Source organism: Equus caballus, chromosome 19 (genome assembly GCF_041296265.1).
Source record: "Equus caballus isolate H_3958 breed thoroughbred chromosome 19, TB-T2T, whole genome shotgun sequence".
NCBI lineage: Eukaryota > Metazoa > Chordata > Mammalia > Perissodactyla > Equidae > Equus > Equus caballus.
The window spans coordinates 33,449,415-33,469,371 of record NC_091702.1 but is presented as its reverse complement, the minus strand read 5'-3'; the positions used below and the strand labels follow the sequence as shown (position 1 = coordinate 33,469,371).

General features: G+C 41.7%; 1 protein-coding gene across 22 annotated transcripts in view; it reads right to left on the bottom strand.

Moving 5' to 3' along the window:
• The window catches only part of VPS8 (VPS8 subunit of CORVET complex), a 236,071-nt gene that overhangs the window by 13,088 nt on the left and 203,026 nt on the right, over window positions 1-19,957 (bottom strand). For 2 of the 22 annotated variants that reach the window (XM_070243438.1, XM_070243439.1), the window contains exon 47: window positions 17,121-19,452. The exons of 19 other annotated variants lie outside the window; for them this stretch is intronic. In XM_070243438.1, the coding sequence (XP_070099539.1) occupies window positions 19,363-19,452 (90 nt within the window). In that variant the 3' untranslated portion in view covers window positions 17,121-19,362. Of the gene's footprint in view, window positions 1-9,003; window positions 9,025-17,120; window positions 19,453-19,957 lie in introns of those variants that run through there. One more of the 22 variants, XM_070243440.1, reaches the window with a different exon arrangement.

Here is a 19,957-nt window from a genome sequence, read left to right as displayed (position 1 = left end):
CATTCATAAGCCCTCTGCAAAGCAGTAAGAAGAGCACAGGGCACGGCTCTGACAGACCTGGGCTCCATCTGGATTCTGCGATGCCTAGCTAGGTGGCTCTGGCCAAGTTATTTCACTTCTCTCAGTCTCAGCTTCTCTATCTGTAAAACTCTACTTTGCAGAATTGTTGGGAGGATTAGAGGTTATGTCTGGGCCTGACACCTACGTGGTGTTCAATAAATGGCAGCCATTACTGCGACTGTGTATAGCCGGCCCTCCTTGTCCATGGGTTCTGTACCTGCGGATTCAACCAACCTTGGTCGAAAGGCCTATGATGACTGCATCTGTACTGAATACATACAGACTTTTTTTTCTGGTCATTATTCCCTAAACAATACAGTATAACAACTATTTACATAGCATTTACACTACATTAGCTATTGTAAGTAATCTAGAGATGATTTAAAGTATATGGGAGGATGTGCGTAGCTTATATGCAAATACGAGGCCATTTTATGTAAGGGACTTTAGCATCTGAGGATTTTGGTATCTGTTGCGGCCCCTGAAACCCATCCCCTGTGGATATCAAGGGACAACTGTACTCCCAAGAGAAGTATCTGGAAGAACGAACATGGGCTGAGAATCAGGAAACCTGAGCTCCAACCCTGTTACAGTTCCCTGTATGACTGGAGCAGTTTACACTGCTCCTTTGAGTCTATGTCCTGATGTATCAAAGGGCAATGCCACTTGGGTACGCTCTACCATCTAGGGAAGATGTGGGCACCATGAGATAACAGGGATCTGGGGCATGAAAGTTTCAAGTAAGATAGTAATGTTTACTGAAACTAATCATGGCTTTCGTTGCATAATCAGAAGCAAACTAGGGCAACCAACTAGAGGCACTGTCACAAAGATTCATGGTACCCTGAAGAGAAGTAACAGACTCAGACTAAGATGCTGTACAGAGAAACTGATTTGCCAAATCAGTGTCACGTATAAAAGTGGGACCAACAAAATTTGAACACAATCTCAGTTTGGCAAATCCATAAACATAAAGCACTCTTCCCAGACCATCTAAGCCAGCAGACTGGTAACACTGAGCAGTAAAGGGAATCCAGTGGAAAATCTAACCCACCAGCATAGAACTGATTAGGAACCATTTTCTAATTGGAAGAGAAAGAGAAACACATTTGATACGATCTGCTGGTGCAAATTTCTTTCTTCTCATGTAATGAAGTACAGTAAAAAGCTGAAAATTAAACTGTAGCTAAACATTAGAGGAATAAACAGTGACAACCCTGGAAATGACCTTGTGACACTCAGCATTAAAGTAAATCCAGTGGAAAATGAGGTCCTGATGCTCTAGGAGAGCCCCAGGGAGAGAGACGCCGGGCTAACGGTGCGCCCGCACATTTCACAGCTCAGTGACTCAGAGGCCGGGTGGAAGTGAGAGCCATAATTCCATCCGCTGGAAGGAAGGAAACAACCAGGGCTTTCAGGATCCAGAGAACTCTTAACCAGCGCATCGAGCTTCGACACAGGGAAACCACCATGATCTGCTGCCACCTGAAGGCTGGGTTCCTGGGAACACTGCATATGCAACTTTCCAAATCATATACGAAGACAGGGACAGTCAGAGAAGACCGAGCTCTGCTTGTTCACTTCTTCTCCACAATAAATAAGGTCCTGAAGTCAAAATCCCAACGCTTCCTTTCCTAACGGACCTCCCACACTAACACACGAGAACGTCAAACCTAATTTGTGAGAGGCATGGGACACCTGGCATAATTCTGCAACGTGAGCATTTGCCTCTTCTGCATTCTAGGAGCCTTCGACTGACACTTCTGTAACTTGCAAGGGGGGCACAGGGAGAGGGGGAGCAGGATGAGTGGAATGAGACCGCATCTCCCTCTTTTCTCCCTGCCGGCCCTCGGCCTCACGGCCAAATCTTATGCTCCGTCTGTTACAGGCCTCTCTCAGCCCTTTTGCCACTACCTAAGCTACTTCCAACTAGAGGTCCTTTGTATTTAATGCTTTTGCCTAAAATGAAACCTTGGCTACAGAGATGGGAGTGAAGCCATTCCTCTTCGCCACCCCCTGCCTCCCCTAAACAGAAAACACCTTTCCTAAAATTCCCACCCACAACACAGTTTGTTCTCAGACAGAACCTGACTCTCACATACCCTGATTTCCTGATGCCTCAAAACCCTCAAGAGGCCACAGCTAATAATGAACTAGGTAATGAAATAACAAAATAAGCAGGTATGTTGCTAAGCGGCCTGGAGAGAGGAGAGAAACACCTCACAGGACATCTCATAAGGAGATTTCGCTTAGAGTAGTAATGGCTTTGGAATGACCAGCTCTAAGGGAAGAGAGGGTGTGAGGTTGGAGATGGAGATTGTGAAAGGCTGACTGGAAAATATCCATGAAAAACCAAGACCTTCAGTACCACAGTTAAAAAGAAACAACACAGTGACTTTTCTCAGTAGGAAGAAAATGCTGGTTTAAGTCTTCCACGATGTGAGAAGGAGTAACCACCACCACCACCGCAGCAACTCACAGTTATTGAGCAAGTAACTACCACGTGTCAGCCACGGTTCCAAGCACTGTGCATGCACCATCTCATTTAATCATCACACAAACCCTATGAGGTCAGTACTTCTGTTATCCTCATTTTATAGTTGAAGAAACTAAGGTTCTGGGGTTCATGGCGTGCCCAAGGTCACTGTGATTGGGAGTGAAGCCCAGATCTGAATTTGGGCAGTCCAGTTCCAGAGGTTTCTTTCACTTGCCATGCTCTTGGTATCGTCCCAGAAGAAGCCTGACAGAAAGCCACTTTCAAGGGACCCAAAAGGTTGTGTCTGGAGCAGACTAAGACTAGCTGGAGGTCGCTATGCCTGAGCCATGCTCTTAAAACACTGATGTCCTCTGACCTCCTTCTGGGGATCCTTCATGATTCTGCTTTCTAGCTAAAGAAACTCATTCCATTAAGCCTGTGAAGTCTCAACAAAAGGCCCAGGAGAGAGAGTGAGAGCAGCTGATGAATATGAGCTACAGTTATTAGCGTCTGGCTTAAAAATGCATTTTGGAAGGCTGGGCTGCAGAAGCCCCATGGGAGCCAAGGATGTTAAGAACTAAGCTAAGTTCTGCAGTGAGAGACCTCAGACACGTCAGAAGATGCTACTGCACACACTGGCTGCTCACGAAGGTTTTCTGACACCACAGAAAAAACCCTGAACTTGGCTCTGACACTAACTGGTTGTGTAACACCCTTGATGTCAGTTATCTGTAAAACAGAGAAAATACCTGCATAGCCTACCTCACAGGGCTCTTGCGAGGGGAGTGAAGAGGGGAGGGGAGCAGAGAGAAATGGAGAAAACACATGTAATCTGCTGTCTGGCTAGTTTCTGGCCTTACTCTAGCTACTTTCCTGTTTAATGCATACATTAGCCCAATGAGGTAGACTTTACTGTCTAATTTACATGTGAGGAAATGGAGGTTCAGACATGTCAAAATACAATTTGTAAGAAACAGGGCAGCTCCAGATAACAGGTCTATGCTAAAGCCTACTATGCCATGTTTGTGACAGACAGAAGGTGTTACGAATGTACAGGTATATGGACCTCCTTCCCATGGGCAATCTGAGCTGCCATGAACGTATAGGTATTATGGACCTCCTTCCCATGGACAATCTGAGCTGTTATGAACGTATAGGTATTATGGGCCTCCTTCCCATGGGCAATCTGAGTGCTATGAACGTATAGGTATTATGGGCCTCCTCCCCATGGGCAATCTGAGCTGTTATGAACGTATAGTTATTATGGACCTCCTTCCCATGGACAATCTGAGCTGCTATGAATGTATAAGGTATATGGACCTCCTTCCCATGGACAATCTGAGCTGCTATGAATGTATAAGGTATATGGACCTCCTTCCCATGGACAATCTGAGCTGCTATGAATGTATAAGGTATATGGACCTCCTTCCCATGGGCAATCTGAGCTGCCATGAACATATATATATAGGTATTATGGACCTCCTTCCCATGGACAATCTGAGTGCTATGAACGTATAGGTATTACGGACCTCCTTCCCACGGACAATCTGAGCTGCTCCACATGCTGGGAGGCTGATAGTGCATCTGCCTGAGTACCCTGCCAGGACCCCTGGTGGGATCATCTATAAGGTTAGTGCCACATAATGCTGTGTCACTATACAAAGGAACACTATTTTTCCTTCTTGGGTTTGTCCATCCATTTTGCTCTTCCAAAAAGAAATGTCCCCAAATTGGCTTAAAGTCTCTGATACCTGTAAACTCTGCCTGGCTGTGCTCGGCTACTCCTTGCCTAACCTGCTTTGAAAGGCAACAACCTGGGGAGAATAAACTCATGATCTCATTATACCTAAAAAAGAGGATTTTTTAAAACTGATTAAGCAACTGCAGAATGTACTTTGAACTTTAAATAACTAATGTAGTTCCTTGGTCAAATTCATTGAAATCTGCCTATTATCTTGACAGTGATTATTATTATTACAAAGGGTTGGTCATCGTAGTGTGACTGACTCATGGGTATAGGAGGCTCAAACTCCCAAACAGATTAAAATTAATTGCTGAATGTTGCCACCCCCAATGTAATGGAGGCATTATCCAGAGTCAGCATTATCCAGAGATGTTGGGATGTAGACTAGGATCATTATAAATAGCAATTAAAAATGAGTACTGGGAAATAAGATGGAATGACAACTAGGCTGTGACCCCCAACCTCTCCTTCCTGAGGGCACTGAGGATTCTTGCTACGTGGTATATTGTAGTCATTCCATTCTTGCTTTTTCTTTTTATCAGGAAAGGAAGATCTAAAAAAATCCAGAAAGTTTTATTATGATGGGAAGTAGAGCCACAAAGAAAGCTTCTGAGAGAGGTGGCATTTTTGTATTGCTAGTGAGTAATCCCCCCTTGTTTTATCATTGGCCTTATTAAAAAAAAAGTCAAAACAGAGACAGTATTCATTTTTTATATGTAATTAAGGCTTGCTACCCTTTGATTATCTAACTGATTGTTGCCTACTTAAGAAGAAAGTCAAACAATTATCTTGATAGATGCTGCTGTGGGGTAGCAATTATAACAAAGCGCCCCTCTGAGGGCAGGGTCCTTAATGATTGCCTATCACAGCCACAACTGCTGAAACATTTTCAGTTCCAGTATTCCTGCTCATCTTAACTAAAGAGACCTAAAAATGATTACCTGATAACAAGAGGAATATAGAATCAACTGGAAAAGCAGGTTTAACTCTGAAATTAGCAAAACCCAATGCAACTTAACAATGTAATTACAAACCAAAGGAAAAAGAGCATGGTGCATTGTGGTTGTACTCTGGTTACTTTAGACACCAATTTGCTGTCTAGAAGAGAGAAAAGCTTTCAGATCATTTCTCTTTATAGAACTTGGTGTTGGGAGGTGGAGGGCAGGAAGTGAAATAAGAAGATGGAAATTGAGTGAAATTAATATATTAAGCTATTGTTCATGATGCCTAAAAACAAAAAAAGGCAAACTAGAGACTTTCAAATCTTGCCATTATAAAGTAATGGTACTGGACTAGACTAGCTCTCCCATCAAAGTAAATATTAAATCAGCCAAAATATATATAGCATTTCAAACTTTGAACAAAACGCAGAGAAGGACTGTGATCCCTGACAGAAGGAAAACACATAAAATACATCTTGTGATCTCTCTGGAATTCTACCTGGAGGCACTTTCTGGACTGTGGCACAGGCAGGGATAGCTCAAGTGGAGCATGGCAGTCTTACTGAGCTGTGGAATTAGAGACAGGAGTTTGGGCCTGGACAGTGGGAAGAATTTGAAGAGGAGGAAGGTGAGCTGAGAAGGAGCTCTACGAATGCATATAGGGATCCCCTTAAGGTTTGGGTTAATACTCAGATGCACATATGCAGGCAAGGCTCCAGAGACCTGGCAGAGAACAGGTGCCAGGAGCTGTGAGATAAATGGAGACTCTGGAGGTTGCAGAGCACTGCAAGACATGGGAATATTAACCAGCTAGAGAGGAAAGACTTTGATAAATACCCTGGGTACTCAATGAGACTACTAAAAAGCCACGTATTAGGAGCAGGAATATTTTAGACTTGCCCAAACAATGCTTAAAAATAAGCCTCAAAAATATGTAGCTGATTTAACAGTAAATTAATAACCTGCCAGAAGAAAATTCAAAAGTCCAAAGAAGACAACAAAATCCAGATGTTCAACAATATAGCATCCAGCATACAATCAAAAGTTTCTAGACACGTGGAGTAGGAAAATGTGACTTATAACCAGAAAAGCAATTGACAGAAACAGATTCAGAGATGACAGAGACACTGGATTAGCAAACAAGGAACTTAAAACATCTATTTTATAAATACATTTAAGGATTTAAGGGAAAGGATGAACTCAACAATTGAATAAATAAAGGAACCCCAGTAGAGAAACAGAAACTATAAAAAGAACTAATTGATGGGAGGTTAGTAAATAAACCTAGGGCACTGCAAATTTCCTACATTTCAAGTAGTAAAATATTAACTCTAATTAGATGGCAATAAGGTAAAGATGTATTCTGTAATCCCTAAAAAAAAAAGCAAAAAGATATAGCTAAAAAAAGCAATAGAAGAATCCAAGTAAATATTAAACTCTTCAGTTGGAAGACAAAGAATTTCAGACAGGATTAAAAGAACAAGACTCAATTATACACTGTTTTCAAGAGATGCACTTTAAATACGAAGACAAAAATAAATTGACAGGTAAAGGATGGAAAAAAGATATATAACAAAAACACTGATCATAAGAAAGCTTGAATGGCTACATGAATAGGTAATTAGTAGAGAAACATTTCATAATGATAAAAGGATTAATACACCAGGAATATATAACAATAATAAATGTATATGCACCTACTTGTAGAGCTTCAAAACACACCCAGGAATGACTGACTAAAGGAGAAAGACAACCAACATCACAGCTGGAGATTTTGAACATTCTCTCTTAGTAGTTAATAAGATAACTAGGCCAAAAAAAAAAAAACCCAGTACGCATACGGAAATGCTGAATAACACTAACAGCTGCATTCACTTAACTGACATTTACAGGAATTATACCCAACAACTGTGGATTATATTTTTTTCAGGTGCACAATGTTCATTTAATAGACTGTATGCTTGCCTGTAAACAAGTCTCAATGACTTTCCAAAGATTTATATCTTACAGGGTATGCTCTCTGACTAGAAAAGAATTAAATTAGAGATCCTTAACAGTAAGATATCTAGAGAAGCCTCAAATATTTGGCAATTAAAATAATATACTGCTAAATAATCAATAAGTGAAAGAAGAAATCACAAGGTAAATTAGAAAATATTTCAAGGTGGATGATAATGAAAATACAGTATTATCAAAATTTGTGGGATCCAGGGACTGGCCCCGTGGCCGAGTGGTTAAGTTCGCGCGCTCGGCTGCAGGCGGCCCAGTGTTTCGTTGGTTCGAATCCTGGGCATGGACATGGTACTGCTCATCAAACCACGCTGAGGCAGCGTCCCACATGCCACAACTAGAAGGACCCACAACGAAGAATATACAACTATGTACTGGGGGGCATTGGGGAGAAAAAGGAAAAAATAAAAATCTTTAAAAAAAAAAATTTGTGGGATCCAACTAAGGTAGTGCTTAGACAGAAATTTATAGTTAAAATTTTTACATTAGGTAAGAAGAATGGCTTAACATTAATGATCTAAGTTCCCAGCTTAAGAAGCTAGAAAAAGAAAAGCAAATTAACCCTAAGTAGAAGGAAGACAAAAATAACTAAATGGAAATTGAGTACTGACAAGTATAATATTGGATACGAAAAATTCACAGAAGATTTGATATTACAGAAGAAAATAGTGAATTTGAAGACAGGACAATAGAAACTATTCAAATTGAGGCACAGAGAAAAATAAGGTAGAAATAATAAAAAAGGCCTCAGTCACCTGTGGAACAACTTTAAACTGTCTACTGTACATGTAATTAGAGGCCCAGAAGAAGAGAGATTGGGGCAGAAAATATATTTCAAGAAATAATGGCCACGAGTTTCCCAAATTTGATGAAAATCATAAACATCCAGATCCAAGAAGCTTACTGAACTTTCCAAAAAAGAAACACAAAGAAAGCAACACCCAGGCATATCACTGCTGGAAACCAAAGACAGAGAGAAAAACTTGAAAGCAGCCAAAGGTAAAAAAAGACATGTTATATACAGGTGTTACCAGTTGGGTTCCCTGGAAGAAAGACTGAGATGGAGATCTGTCTGCCGGAGGTTATTGGTGGATGTTTGGAATGGAAACCTATGGGGCAGGAAAGGAAGCAGAACTGGGCAGAGGGGGTTCAACCATGATGCAACCACAACAAAGGCCCCAAGTGATCCCAAGGAAAGCTCTAGAGCTAAGATGGCCCTGAAGAATTGTTCTGCATTAAGACAAGGTGTTCAGGCCCTTATTAGCCCTGAGCTAACACCCATTAGGAATCCTCCTCTTTTTGCTGAGGAACCCTGGCCCTGAGCTAACACCCGTGCCCATCTTCCTCTACTTTATACGTGGGATGCCTGCCACAGCATGGCTTGGTAAGCGGTGTGTAGGCCCGTGCCCAGGATCCGAACCAGCGAACCCTGGGCTGCTCAAGTGGAGCGTTGTGAACTCAAGTGCTACACCACTGGGCCAGCCCCTGTTCTGGTCTTTATAATCCTTCAATGGCTAGTCATTAGATGCAGGTTGCTCTCAGGAAGAGGCTGTCACTGTTGGCAAGATAGGTCTTTTTAGCTAAGGACAATTCCTGGAGAAAGATGAACTAAAAGTTACCAGTGGCTACAACTCCCAGCAGCTGAGGCAAGGAGTGCTTCTCGCTCTCCTGAAAGATGGGAGAAGAGGGCGCCACAGCATCCATGACACAGGAAAACAATGATGAGAATTACTACTGATGACTTATTAAAAACAGTGCAAACCATAAGACAGTGGAATAGCATTTTTAATGAGCTGAAAGAAAAAATATGTACTGTAATCATCATGGACATTTTACAAGTGTGACAATCAATAAGAGCTTCTCAAGGGGGAAAATCCTTACAGGTTGCTTTGTGGAATGAACTTGCACTTTGGCTCAGGAGGTCCCTGGGTCCTGTGGTGCCTGTGCAGGAATACTGTGTCTGAGAAAACCATGCCAGGTGTTTACTCAAAGCACACAGGCCCCGCATGCTCTTCTCAGCAAGTTTCATGGCTACCACTACAGTCCTTACCAAATACTGCCGACATGATAGTGTAAAGTGCAAGGAACTGATATACTGGTAACATACAAAACTTTTTTCTCTTGGGAATCAAGGTGAATGTGTGGGAGAAAAATTGAGGCAATGCAAATGTAGGTTTCACTGTAATTATTACAGTAATGATTTAAATATCCAATTTCAATAAACTGTCCTGTTTTAGATAGTAAAGATTAAAAAAAAGTTTTTATTCAAGATTCCTTCTCCCCAAATGCTTTTACGCTATTACTGAATTCTACTCAGGTATATTTTCATTTTTTCCTGATGCCCTCAATTACTTATTTTTGTCCTTTTCTGTTGTGTGCATATTGAAAGTTGCCTCAAAGAAGCTGAGGAGCCAGGTGGACTAGAACACAACTGAAAACAACAACATTAGAAAGTTAGGCCAGACACCAAAAACCGTAACAGAAGTATATGCCAAGTGCCAAATGAAGTATGGAAATAACTGCTACAAGAATTCAGAGGAAGAGGTGATGAGTTCAAAGACATTTGAGTTATGAACTGCAAGCAGGCCCCCTGATATTTCCCTAGTCTCTTCACTCAACCACTATGCTAGATGTTTATTTCATACCTTCACCTCTCTTCAAACCTCCAACATTTCTCACCTCCTCCATATTCTCAATGGATTCCATTTACTTCTATTTTCTCAGTGAACAAGAAAACTAGAAGGAAGAGACACTCCAAAAGTGCTCACCACACACCTACGAAGCTGCAAGCCCACGCACAGTGGCCTCCTTATTGTTTCTGGGACGCGCCAGGCATTCTCCTGCTTCAAGACCTCTGGGTTTGCTGTTCCCTCTGCCTGGAATGCTCTTTTCCCTCACACTCACATGGATTGCACCTTCACCTTTTTTTTAGCTAGAAAATGTTACCTACCAACCTTCCATGACCACTCCACATAAAACAGCAATCTCCCTTTTTATCTCCCTCATCTGATATACCATATCTTTGACTGATATCTACCCCTGCCACCAGAATGTGAGCTCTGTGAAGGGAGAGTCTTGGTTGTGTTCCCTGCAGGATCCCTTACACTTAGACCCACACCTGGTGCATGGTAGGTGCCCAAGAAATATTTTTTTAATGAATGAAGCAGAATTTGAACTGTAGGCTAAAAACAAGCTATCACTTACGAGGGCAGGGAAGGAAGGACATACCAGGTTATGGAAAGGAAGGGAAGAGCAGATACACAGACATGGGATTGGCTACGTTTCGGAAACAGTGAGAAATTTCCTTTGGTTAAAGAAGAAGGAAAGGAAGAGAAGATGAGTAGGAAATGTGGGCTAGTGATGCATCAAAAGCCTAGACTGTCAATCTAAACCTATTTAGACTTAACTCTGTTAGCCACAGGGAGCAAGTGAAGTTTTGTAAGCACTAGAAGAAGTGGAGGACGATGGACTGGAGCCCGAGAAGATAGAGGCAGTGAGGTCAGTGAAGAGACTTTTGGAAGCAGAGGTACATACTGACTGGGGAATGACAACACCACTCAAGTAAATGGGAAGAGTAGAGAAGGAGATGGTTGGCATTGTGGCAGAAAGCTTCTCAAAGGTAAAAGTAAAATGCAGAGAGGTCATTGGAATTAGATCATTTCTTCCTTCCAAAGACTGCAAAGAAATTTCTGCACAATTTCATTTTCTCTTTCTGTGGGGCTGTATGTGAAAATGTAAGATATGAACTGCCCCAGTTATACCATAAAAAGGTAGCCTTAACTGACTCAGACAATATATGAAAAAGTTAAGTGACTTAACCATGTAGAGTGGTGTCTCTCCTTTAAGGACATGCTGTATCTGGAATAATATCCACTATTAGTAGATACTTCACTACAAACCAGGGGGCTAAAACTTATTCATGTCCTGATAGAAGAACCAATGTAAATTCCAACTAGAATGCCCCCTGGATTTGTGCAGAAACAACAAACACAAAAGTCGCAAGACAGTGACTTGTCAGACAGAAGAGACTGCACTAAGCACCAGCCCACACTTCATCTTCATCGTCTCCTCCTGTCCTTCTGCTTTAACTAAAGAAGACTTCTCACTGTTTCCTGAACATGCTCAGTCCCATGCCTGATATTCTAAGAAAGGAGTGTGAGCTCTCAGGGATGACACATTATCTGATTAGGGATAGCGGTCCAGATAGAAGGCTATACTCTGCAGTAACAGTATATCAGCCACTCAAGAACACCACATACATTAGAGCAGCTCAAACTCTGCAAAGCTCTGCTTTTTGGATTCTATAACCTTTACAGATCAGCAGAGTGCAATTAAGTATGGCCTACTGAGTTGTTTTAATGCAAAATAATAGGCTGTTAGCTGCTCTGTCACACATGCAGAAGAGAAAAAAGATCCCTTCTGTGTGTTGTAGGAAGTGCCTAAAAGCTTCATCAAGAAACACTGTCGGAGGGGGAAGGCCCATTTGTAACTCGATCAATACTCTAAACTGAAGTAGGATCCAAAATTCCAAGGAGATGGTAGACATGATGGCATCACTTGTCTTGATAGGGGAGTTCACTTTCATATACGGAGAGGGTACAAAGAAGGCACAAAGAACAACCACTGGCTCTGACGTGGTCTCACATACAGCCCCACAGTGAGAGACTCACACCATCTGACTCTACTCAGTGAAAACAATCTTGTCAACTGTTCATGAAGGGGTGTCATATTAAGAAACAGAAAAATCACACCCATTAACTCTCAATTGCCATGGTATGGTGACTAATTAAATAATGCTACCTAGGTCTCTGATGATGAGCTGCAGGGCTCTGTCCCTGGCTTTGTTCTATACAAATATCTTATCAATGACTTAGATAAAGATAAAAGAGGCCAATGCACTGGATGGAAAACATGATTCCCAAAGGTTATAAACTGAAACAATAGAAGAAAAGCCCTTCATTTGGCTGTAGAAACCAATAGTATTTACACAGGATGGGATCAGTAGCATGTGTAAACAGAATCAGGAGTTTGCTATCAACATGTTCATTGAATCAACTACACAAAATGGCTGTTTAAAAAAGTTAATGCGCTTTTGGTTCCATTTACAGAAACAGCACCTACAATAAGGAAAGTGATGATCTCATTCAGCTCTAAATTGACCTCCCTGAAGTACAATGGCGGCAGTTGAAGAGATGTGGTATGACAGGGTGGAGGTGAATGAGGAAAGGAACTGTGGATGTTCTGCCTGGACAAGAGAAGACCAGGGGCTGGGGATTCAGGATTTCACCTACGTTAAGGACTGGAAAGGCTGCTATATGAAAGAGGGATTAGACATCTTTTTGATGGCTTCCAGAGGAAGGACTAGGATCAATGGGAAGCGAGGTGTCACCCAGCATACGGAAGAACTATCTGAGGCACAGCTTTCAAAGATGGAACATCCTGCCTCAGGAGGTGGTTTTCAAGCAGAGGCAGGGGGCTTGTCACTGTTTGTTAGAAATGGATGAGGAAGGAGGTTGACTTCTAGTGTGACAGCATGAGGAGCTCTGCTGACCTGTTCCCCAGGGAAACTGGTGAAAATTATTTTAAAAATCCAATCATTTAAAGACCTTAGAAATGGACCTAAGGACAAACAGCAAATGAAGAAGTAACTATTAAAAAAATCTATGTAAAGTCATTAAGAAAGGTGAGTCTGTGGTATCTGAACCAAGACTGCTCCTGTCCCCACCCTCCCAGCCAGTGAGGTAGAGACTCCACTTCAGACTGCTGTAGTCAAGAACACCCAGCTCCTCTCCCCCAAGCTCCCAGCTAGAGGACTTTCTTCCCAGTAGAAACAGGACTTCAGCATTTCTTATCCTGCCTTCAGCTACATGTTGCTGAGGCTACGTCCTAGGTAAGTGCAGTCAAGAGGTGGTGGGAGCTCTCTTCTGACTCCATTTGTGGAATGGAGGTTCTACCTTGGGTCTCATGCATGGAAAAATACTGGGTCCCTGATCACCCTTACCCTGGCTTGTGAGGCAATGGCTCCATACCAGGAAATGCAAGCCAAGAGGAACCCAGGCTGTTCCCCCTTCCAACAAGCATTCAAGTCCTAGAGCAGGGGTGTCATTCATAGAAAAGCTGCCATTGTCCCTACCCCCTGCAACAGAGCCCTGGTTCAGAGATTTTTCCTTGGTGGAGAAGCAGGTAGTAAAACAGACAGCTCCTAATCTCTTCCAAAAGGAACTGACTTCATCTGCAACTGAGTGTGGAGAAGTTCAAACCTAAGTGTGTTCTTAAGAAAAGCGGAGGTTGTGTGAAGAAAGGCAAGTGGGAGGAGATTCATGGATTTAGCGAAGATACAACCTAAACTGTAGGCTAGCCACTTTGTAGAAGAGAACCTAGGAAAACAAAAGCTGGGAGGAGCCCTGGTGAGGAGGTCAAAACCAATATCAAAAACAGTCTTCACAAACTATTCCTTCAAAGTAGCCACAATTTGACTGGGTTAGTTTGTAGAGGAATTTATGCCCCAGGGCATTGCTGAAAACAACAGAGCAGTCAGTAGGAGTTTAAGAGCTGGATGTGGTCAAGGAAAAAGAGAAAGAGAGCCCTATCAATACCACTGCCATCCCAGGGCATACCCAAGGCTGTGCCTCCCTGAGGAGCAGTATCAGAGTTTTAACAGTGTGTGTATATGGGGGTGGGAGGTGAAGAGACTTCACCAAAATAACCCAGCAGTCACTAAAAAATAAACAAGCAAATAACAGTAACAAGCCCCAAGAATGTGGGATCAAGAATTTCCACAATGTGTTACCTAAGATGTCTGGTTTCTAACCAAAAATTATAACCCACCCAACTGGGAAGCTCAACAAACTCCAAGCAGGATAAGTGCAAAGAGATCCACATCACTGCAAACACATCATAGTAAAAATGCTGAAAGTCAAAGACACAGAGACAATCTTGAAAGCAGCAAGAGAAAAATGACTAGTCACTTACAAGAGGACCCCAGTAAGATTAACATCTGACTGCTTAGCAGAAACAATAGAGGCCAGAACGCAGTGGGCTAACCATATTCAGTGTTCAAAGAAAAAATGGTCAGCCAATAATGCTATATCCAGCAAAGATATCTTTCAAAATGAGGATGAAATAACTTTTCTAAATAAACAAAAACTGAGAGAAGCTGTTGCCAGCACCTTACAAGAAATACTAATGGAAATTCATCAGTCACTGTTCACAGAGTCACTAATGAAAAGCAAATGATTCTAGAAGGTAATTCAAACCTACACACAAAAAACAGAACTGGTAAAGGTAATTATGTAATTATACAGCAAAATGCATAGATTTTTTCTCTTCTTCTCATAACTGATTTAAAAAAGCAACTGTATAAAATAACATGTATATAATGTAATGTTGGTCATAAGACATAAAAATGTAATATATGTATAATATATTTGCACAAAGGAAGTGGGTGGGAGCAAAGCTTTATTGGGCTAAGGAAATGACTACAGATGGTAAAGTAATAATTATAACAATGTGTTGCTGGGTTTGTAACATTAATAGATGTCCTATGTATAACAATACCATAAAAAGCGGGAAAGACAATAGAGCTATACAGGAATAACATTTCCATATATAACTGGAATTAAGCTAGTTTAAATCAGGAGCTGATCTGGAAAACTTAAGATGCATATGGTAAACCTTAGAGCACCAGTAAAAAAACCCCCAAAAAACTAGTGAAAAAATCATCAAAGACCTTACCAGAGAAGAAATACATATGGCGAATAAGCCTATGAAAAAATAGTGAACATCATATGTCATTAAGGAATTGCAAATTTTTACAAGACACCAATACACACCTATTAGGATGGCTAAAACCCAAAACACTGACAACAAAAATTGCTCGCAAGGATGTAGAAAAACAGGAACTCTCATCCACTGCTGGTGGAAACACAAAATAGCACAGCCACAATAGGAAGATAGTTTGGCAGTTTCTTACAAAACTAAACGTACTCTTACCATACAATCCAGCAGTCATGCTCCTTGGTATTTAGCCAAATGAGCTGAAAACTTAAGTCCATACAAAAACTTGCACACAAATCTTTATAGCAGCTTTATTGATAACTGCTAGAACTTGGAAGCAATCAAGATGTCCTTCAGCAGGTGAATGGATAAACAAACTGTAGTACATCCAGACAATAAAATATTATTCAGCGCTAAAAAGAAATGAGCTATCAAGCTATAAGAAGACATGGAAGAACCTTAAATGCATTTTACTAAGTGAAAGAAGCCAATCCGAAAAGTTGGACATACTGTCCAACTACATGACATTCTGAGAAAAGGCAAAACTATGCAGACAGTAAAAAGATCAGCAATTGCCAGAAGGATGAATAGGTGGAGCATGGAACTTCCGGGCTAGTGAAACTATTCTACATGATACTGTAATGGTGGATACATTTCATTATACATTTCTCAGCACCCACAGAATGTACAATACAAAAAGTGAACAATAATGTAACCTGTGGACTTCAGTTAATAATAATGTATCAATGTTGGCTCATCAATTATAATAAATGTGCCACAGAAATGCAAGATGTTAATAACAGGGGAAACTGGGTTGGCGAGAAGGGTGAGCACCACAAACAAATGGTACCTGCTGTCCCTCTGAGTAACTGTTTCCTGCTGACATGCTCTCCCTCTACCTGAGGACTAATAAGCAGGTTTCAGAAGAGCCCAGGTCACAACTTCAGGTCATAATCATGGAGAGGAATAAAGAATGAACTTGGCAGCTACAGTCAGACCCATGACCATGTTAAACTTTACCTGAGCCCTGAGCTCCTGGGAAACAGCTACAGTTAAAGAAATCCCCCTATCCTGTTCTGGGAAACAGCTTACTGCAAAGAACCACCCATCCCCATAAGACTCAGGAAGACTCACCTAGCCCCCATATCTACCTATGACAAGGCCAGACACAGACCCACCAAATCCCCACTCTTTGCCTCATAAAAGATTAGCTGAGCTGTTTGTCCTCATTGATTGATTGGAACAAAATTCTTGTTAATTGATGACCAAACTTTAGTTAAGATTTTCTCCTTTCCCCAAGCTCTGACCCACCCTCAGCCTGAGCCAGCATACAACCCCTCCTTAATGAAGCCTCCTAAAAACTGGCTGACCGAAAGGAAAGGCACTTCCTGATCAACTGTCTGATTCTGCCGTCTACTCCCCCACATTTGGTTCTTTCTAGGCCTGTTTACCTGCCCCTATAAAGAAATTTCCTTTCTGCCTGATCTTTGACACCCTTGCAGATCTTATGGTGGGAGCATTCTCTCCACGGCAATAGCCCACTCCCCTTATTGCAATAATTCTTTGAATGACTTCTCTCCTTACCCAAGCCAAATTTGTTTTTCTTTGATAGACAACATGCTCTATTAGTTCAGGCTGGATGTTAAGGTCTAACTAAAAGTATTCACCACATCCCTGAACATGCCACTTTTTGAGTTTAGTACAATTGTAGACATTGAAGATCTTCACACTCCACAGGATCTAAAAATGAACCAGTCCAACCTCTCACGCATGGCAGGAATCCCTCTGCAGCAGCTCTGACTGACAGACATCCTGCCACCGATCAAACACCTCTGGTAATGGGCAAGGCACTATACACAAGGTGACGTGTCCCACTGTTAGTAAATTCTCATGTCAAGCCGGCATCTCCTGCTATGTAGCAGCTACCCACAGGTACCACTTCTGTCCTCTGAACTACAAAGAATGCTTATGCTTCCTTCCAAATCGGCAGCCTCCAGATGTCTGAAGACACTGCAGCCCAGCTTCCTCACATCAGCATAAAAAGGCACCTGGCCTGTGGAGGTCTTCCACCCCGCCTGTGCAAAGCAAAGACCAAGGAGTGTCCTCTGTTCCCTTTTTTTTTTTTTTGATCAGTAGAGGCCCAGAAGTCACATTTAGATATAAGTCCTACTAGGACAAATGCTCTAAGGAAAGAGACAGAATACATGCATCAAGGGCTATCACGTTGTTCATGAAGACTTGCATTTTTGCAGGAAAGAGTTAAAAGTATGACATAAAAAGGCAAATGAATCTTTATTTCAGCCATCGTCAGATGACGGCTAGAACATGCTGCATCTATCTCAGTGTTTTCTTTTCATGTTTCCCTTCACTTCTGTGAAACTACCAACCAGCCATTCTTGGGCCCGGTCAGCTGAGACAGTGCAGCCAGCTTTTCCTGTTGTTATGGAAACAGTTGCTCTGTAAGGCTTTTTCTCTTAAAAATAAAAAACCTAAAAAACAAACCTCCTCCCTGTGATTCAATAAAAATAATGAGCAAGTAGAGTCATGTACATTCTTGATATGAGTGGTAAGACTGGGAATGGCTGTAAAAATTTTACCTCACCAGAACACTTGGACAAAAAACATCAGCTCCAAATTCTTACAATGCACTTGAATATTTGAGAAACGGGGAACCAATTTCCAGGAGCCTTGGCTATTAAATCCATCAGTTCAGTCACCATTAAGCTGACTTGTAAATGTGTTGAGATCATCAACTATATTGCACTGAGCTTTGTCCCTCCAACGCCTGGCACCTTGGAGGCCTGTTGAATATTTACTGAATTTACCCAGAACTATCAGAAAAGCTTTCCTCCCTGCTATTCCCAGTACCCTGCCCCTAACTGGAAGAGGTCACTCTGAGGAGAATATCAACTGTAGACTCTTCCAGTGGGTTCCACCAGCCTGAGGATACTCTTCAGCCAGAGCACCCGGCCCCTCAGGCTTCTGCAAACACACGAGCAGAGAAAGCTCATCTAAAACAGGGGAGGCCTCAAAGAGTGATCACTCTTTGTGATCAAGAGAGAAAACCAAACTGCCTTTTCTGGTTATTATTCATGTAGCAGTCCCAACTCCGCTACACAAATTCCTGGGTGGCGTTTCTCTAGTAGTTAAGAAGAGATGCATCATAGCTGAGTGGTTTTTGATGCTGCCTTCAACTAACTCTCTAAACTCCTTTAATCCACATCAAACACTGTCAACACCTCCCATTTGGATCTATTCCATGGAGTTTATTGCAATGAACCTTTATGGCAATCTTTATCTAAGGGAAATGCCTCCTAATTTTCAAATTTCTGGTCATCCATGATCAAACACTGCAAAAGTCCTAGGGAAGTATGCGTATCTTCCAATTTTATTTTTAAGTTATCAGTCAAAGCCCAATAAGAAATTTTATAAACATAAGACAAAACATTATATAAAAATTTTATATACCATGTATATGATATTTCTAATCCAGAGCTTTCTAAAAGAATGTCTAAAATGCAAAATGCTTGTGTTGCAAAAGGATGTTACGTATACATGTTCACGGAATCTGCCAGATTCTGACATGTGGCAACAGAGTGGAAGAGTGACTCCTACATAAGACACCTACCCAAGTTAGGTGGCCCTACAGAACATGGCTCCTGTTTCCTCAGCACTTGAATCCACCTCTTGGCAGGGCCAACAGTGACAGTAAAGTCACCAAACACTTTCTTCAGTTATTGGTCAACAGAGAATCTTTGGCTCAAATCAAAACGTTACTGCTCCTTTGTGTTTCTTACACATGTCACTTTGGCAGTCACTCTGTTCAACAGACACTGCTGGTGCTTCCATCTGTCAATGTGACTTTGGGAAGAGACACTGTTGCTCCAGGATGATAACCAGAATTTATACGTAGATGTACTTATCTATGCACACATACATATATACACAAAAATACACGCCCAAGGGAAGTAGGAACCAGGTGCTGAGTTTCACAATGATCTCACTCAGAGTATTGCTGATATAGCTCCAACAGTAAGGAACTGACCATGTTGGGAATACAAGCCTGAGACAGCAATGATGTTTCATTTGTTCGTTCTTTAGTTATCTAGGCCAGAAACAACTTTTTCCCTCTCACTTCCCATAAAGAACTAGGAAGTCCTGTGGAATCTCATATATCTCTCTTTCACACAACAGCTGAGTGATTACTTTGTTCTACACTTAGGGATACAGCAGTAAACAAGACTGATGTGGTTCTTGCCCTCATGAGGCATATAGTCTGATGGAGGGTATATATAAGAAAAGAGGGAATTTCAACACAGCCAGGTAAGTATGTTGGTAGGGACTAGCTCAGCGTGCTATAAGAACTCAAAAAAGGAATGCTGATTACCAGAGTAGCAGAATCCTGCTTCTGCAACGTTGCTACATCTCTGATAGTGGTCAGACACCTAAAATGACAGAGAGCTGGGACATTACAAAGTTTAAAAAATAAGTTGCATGAACCTATTTTTTGTTGTTGTTGTTACTGCAGAAGTTTGGCCCTGAGCTAACATCTGTGCCAATCTTCCTCCATTATTTTTGCACGTGGGACACTGTCACAGCATGGCTTGATGAGCCGTGTGCAGGTCTGTGCCTGGGATCTGAACCTCTGAAGCCTCGAGCACTGAAGCTGAGCGCACAAACTTAACCACTATGCCACTGGGTCGGCCCCAGCATGAACCTATTTCTAAATGAATATTTACTTAATAAGTGTCTGTAAGGATGGCAGGATTTGCTTTCATTATAATCTAGTAATGAGGCTGTAGGGGAGCAGCTAACCATTTCTCAAACTTCTTCACTGGACTCTACCACAAGGAATACAAGAGTCGTACTAAATTAGCTTAGTCATTTCAAAACAGGGCCTCTCCTCTATGCTCTTGCAGGATACCTTGTGCACCTTCCATGACATGTATC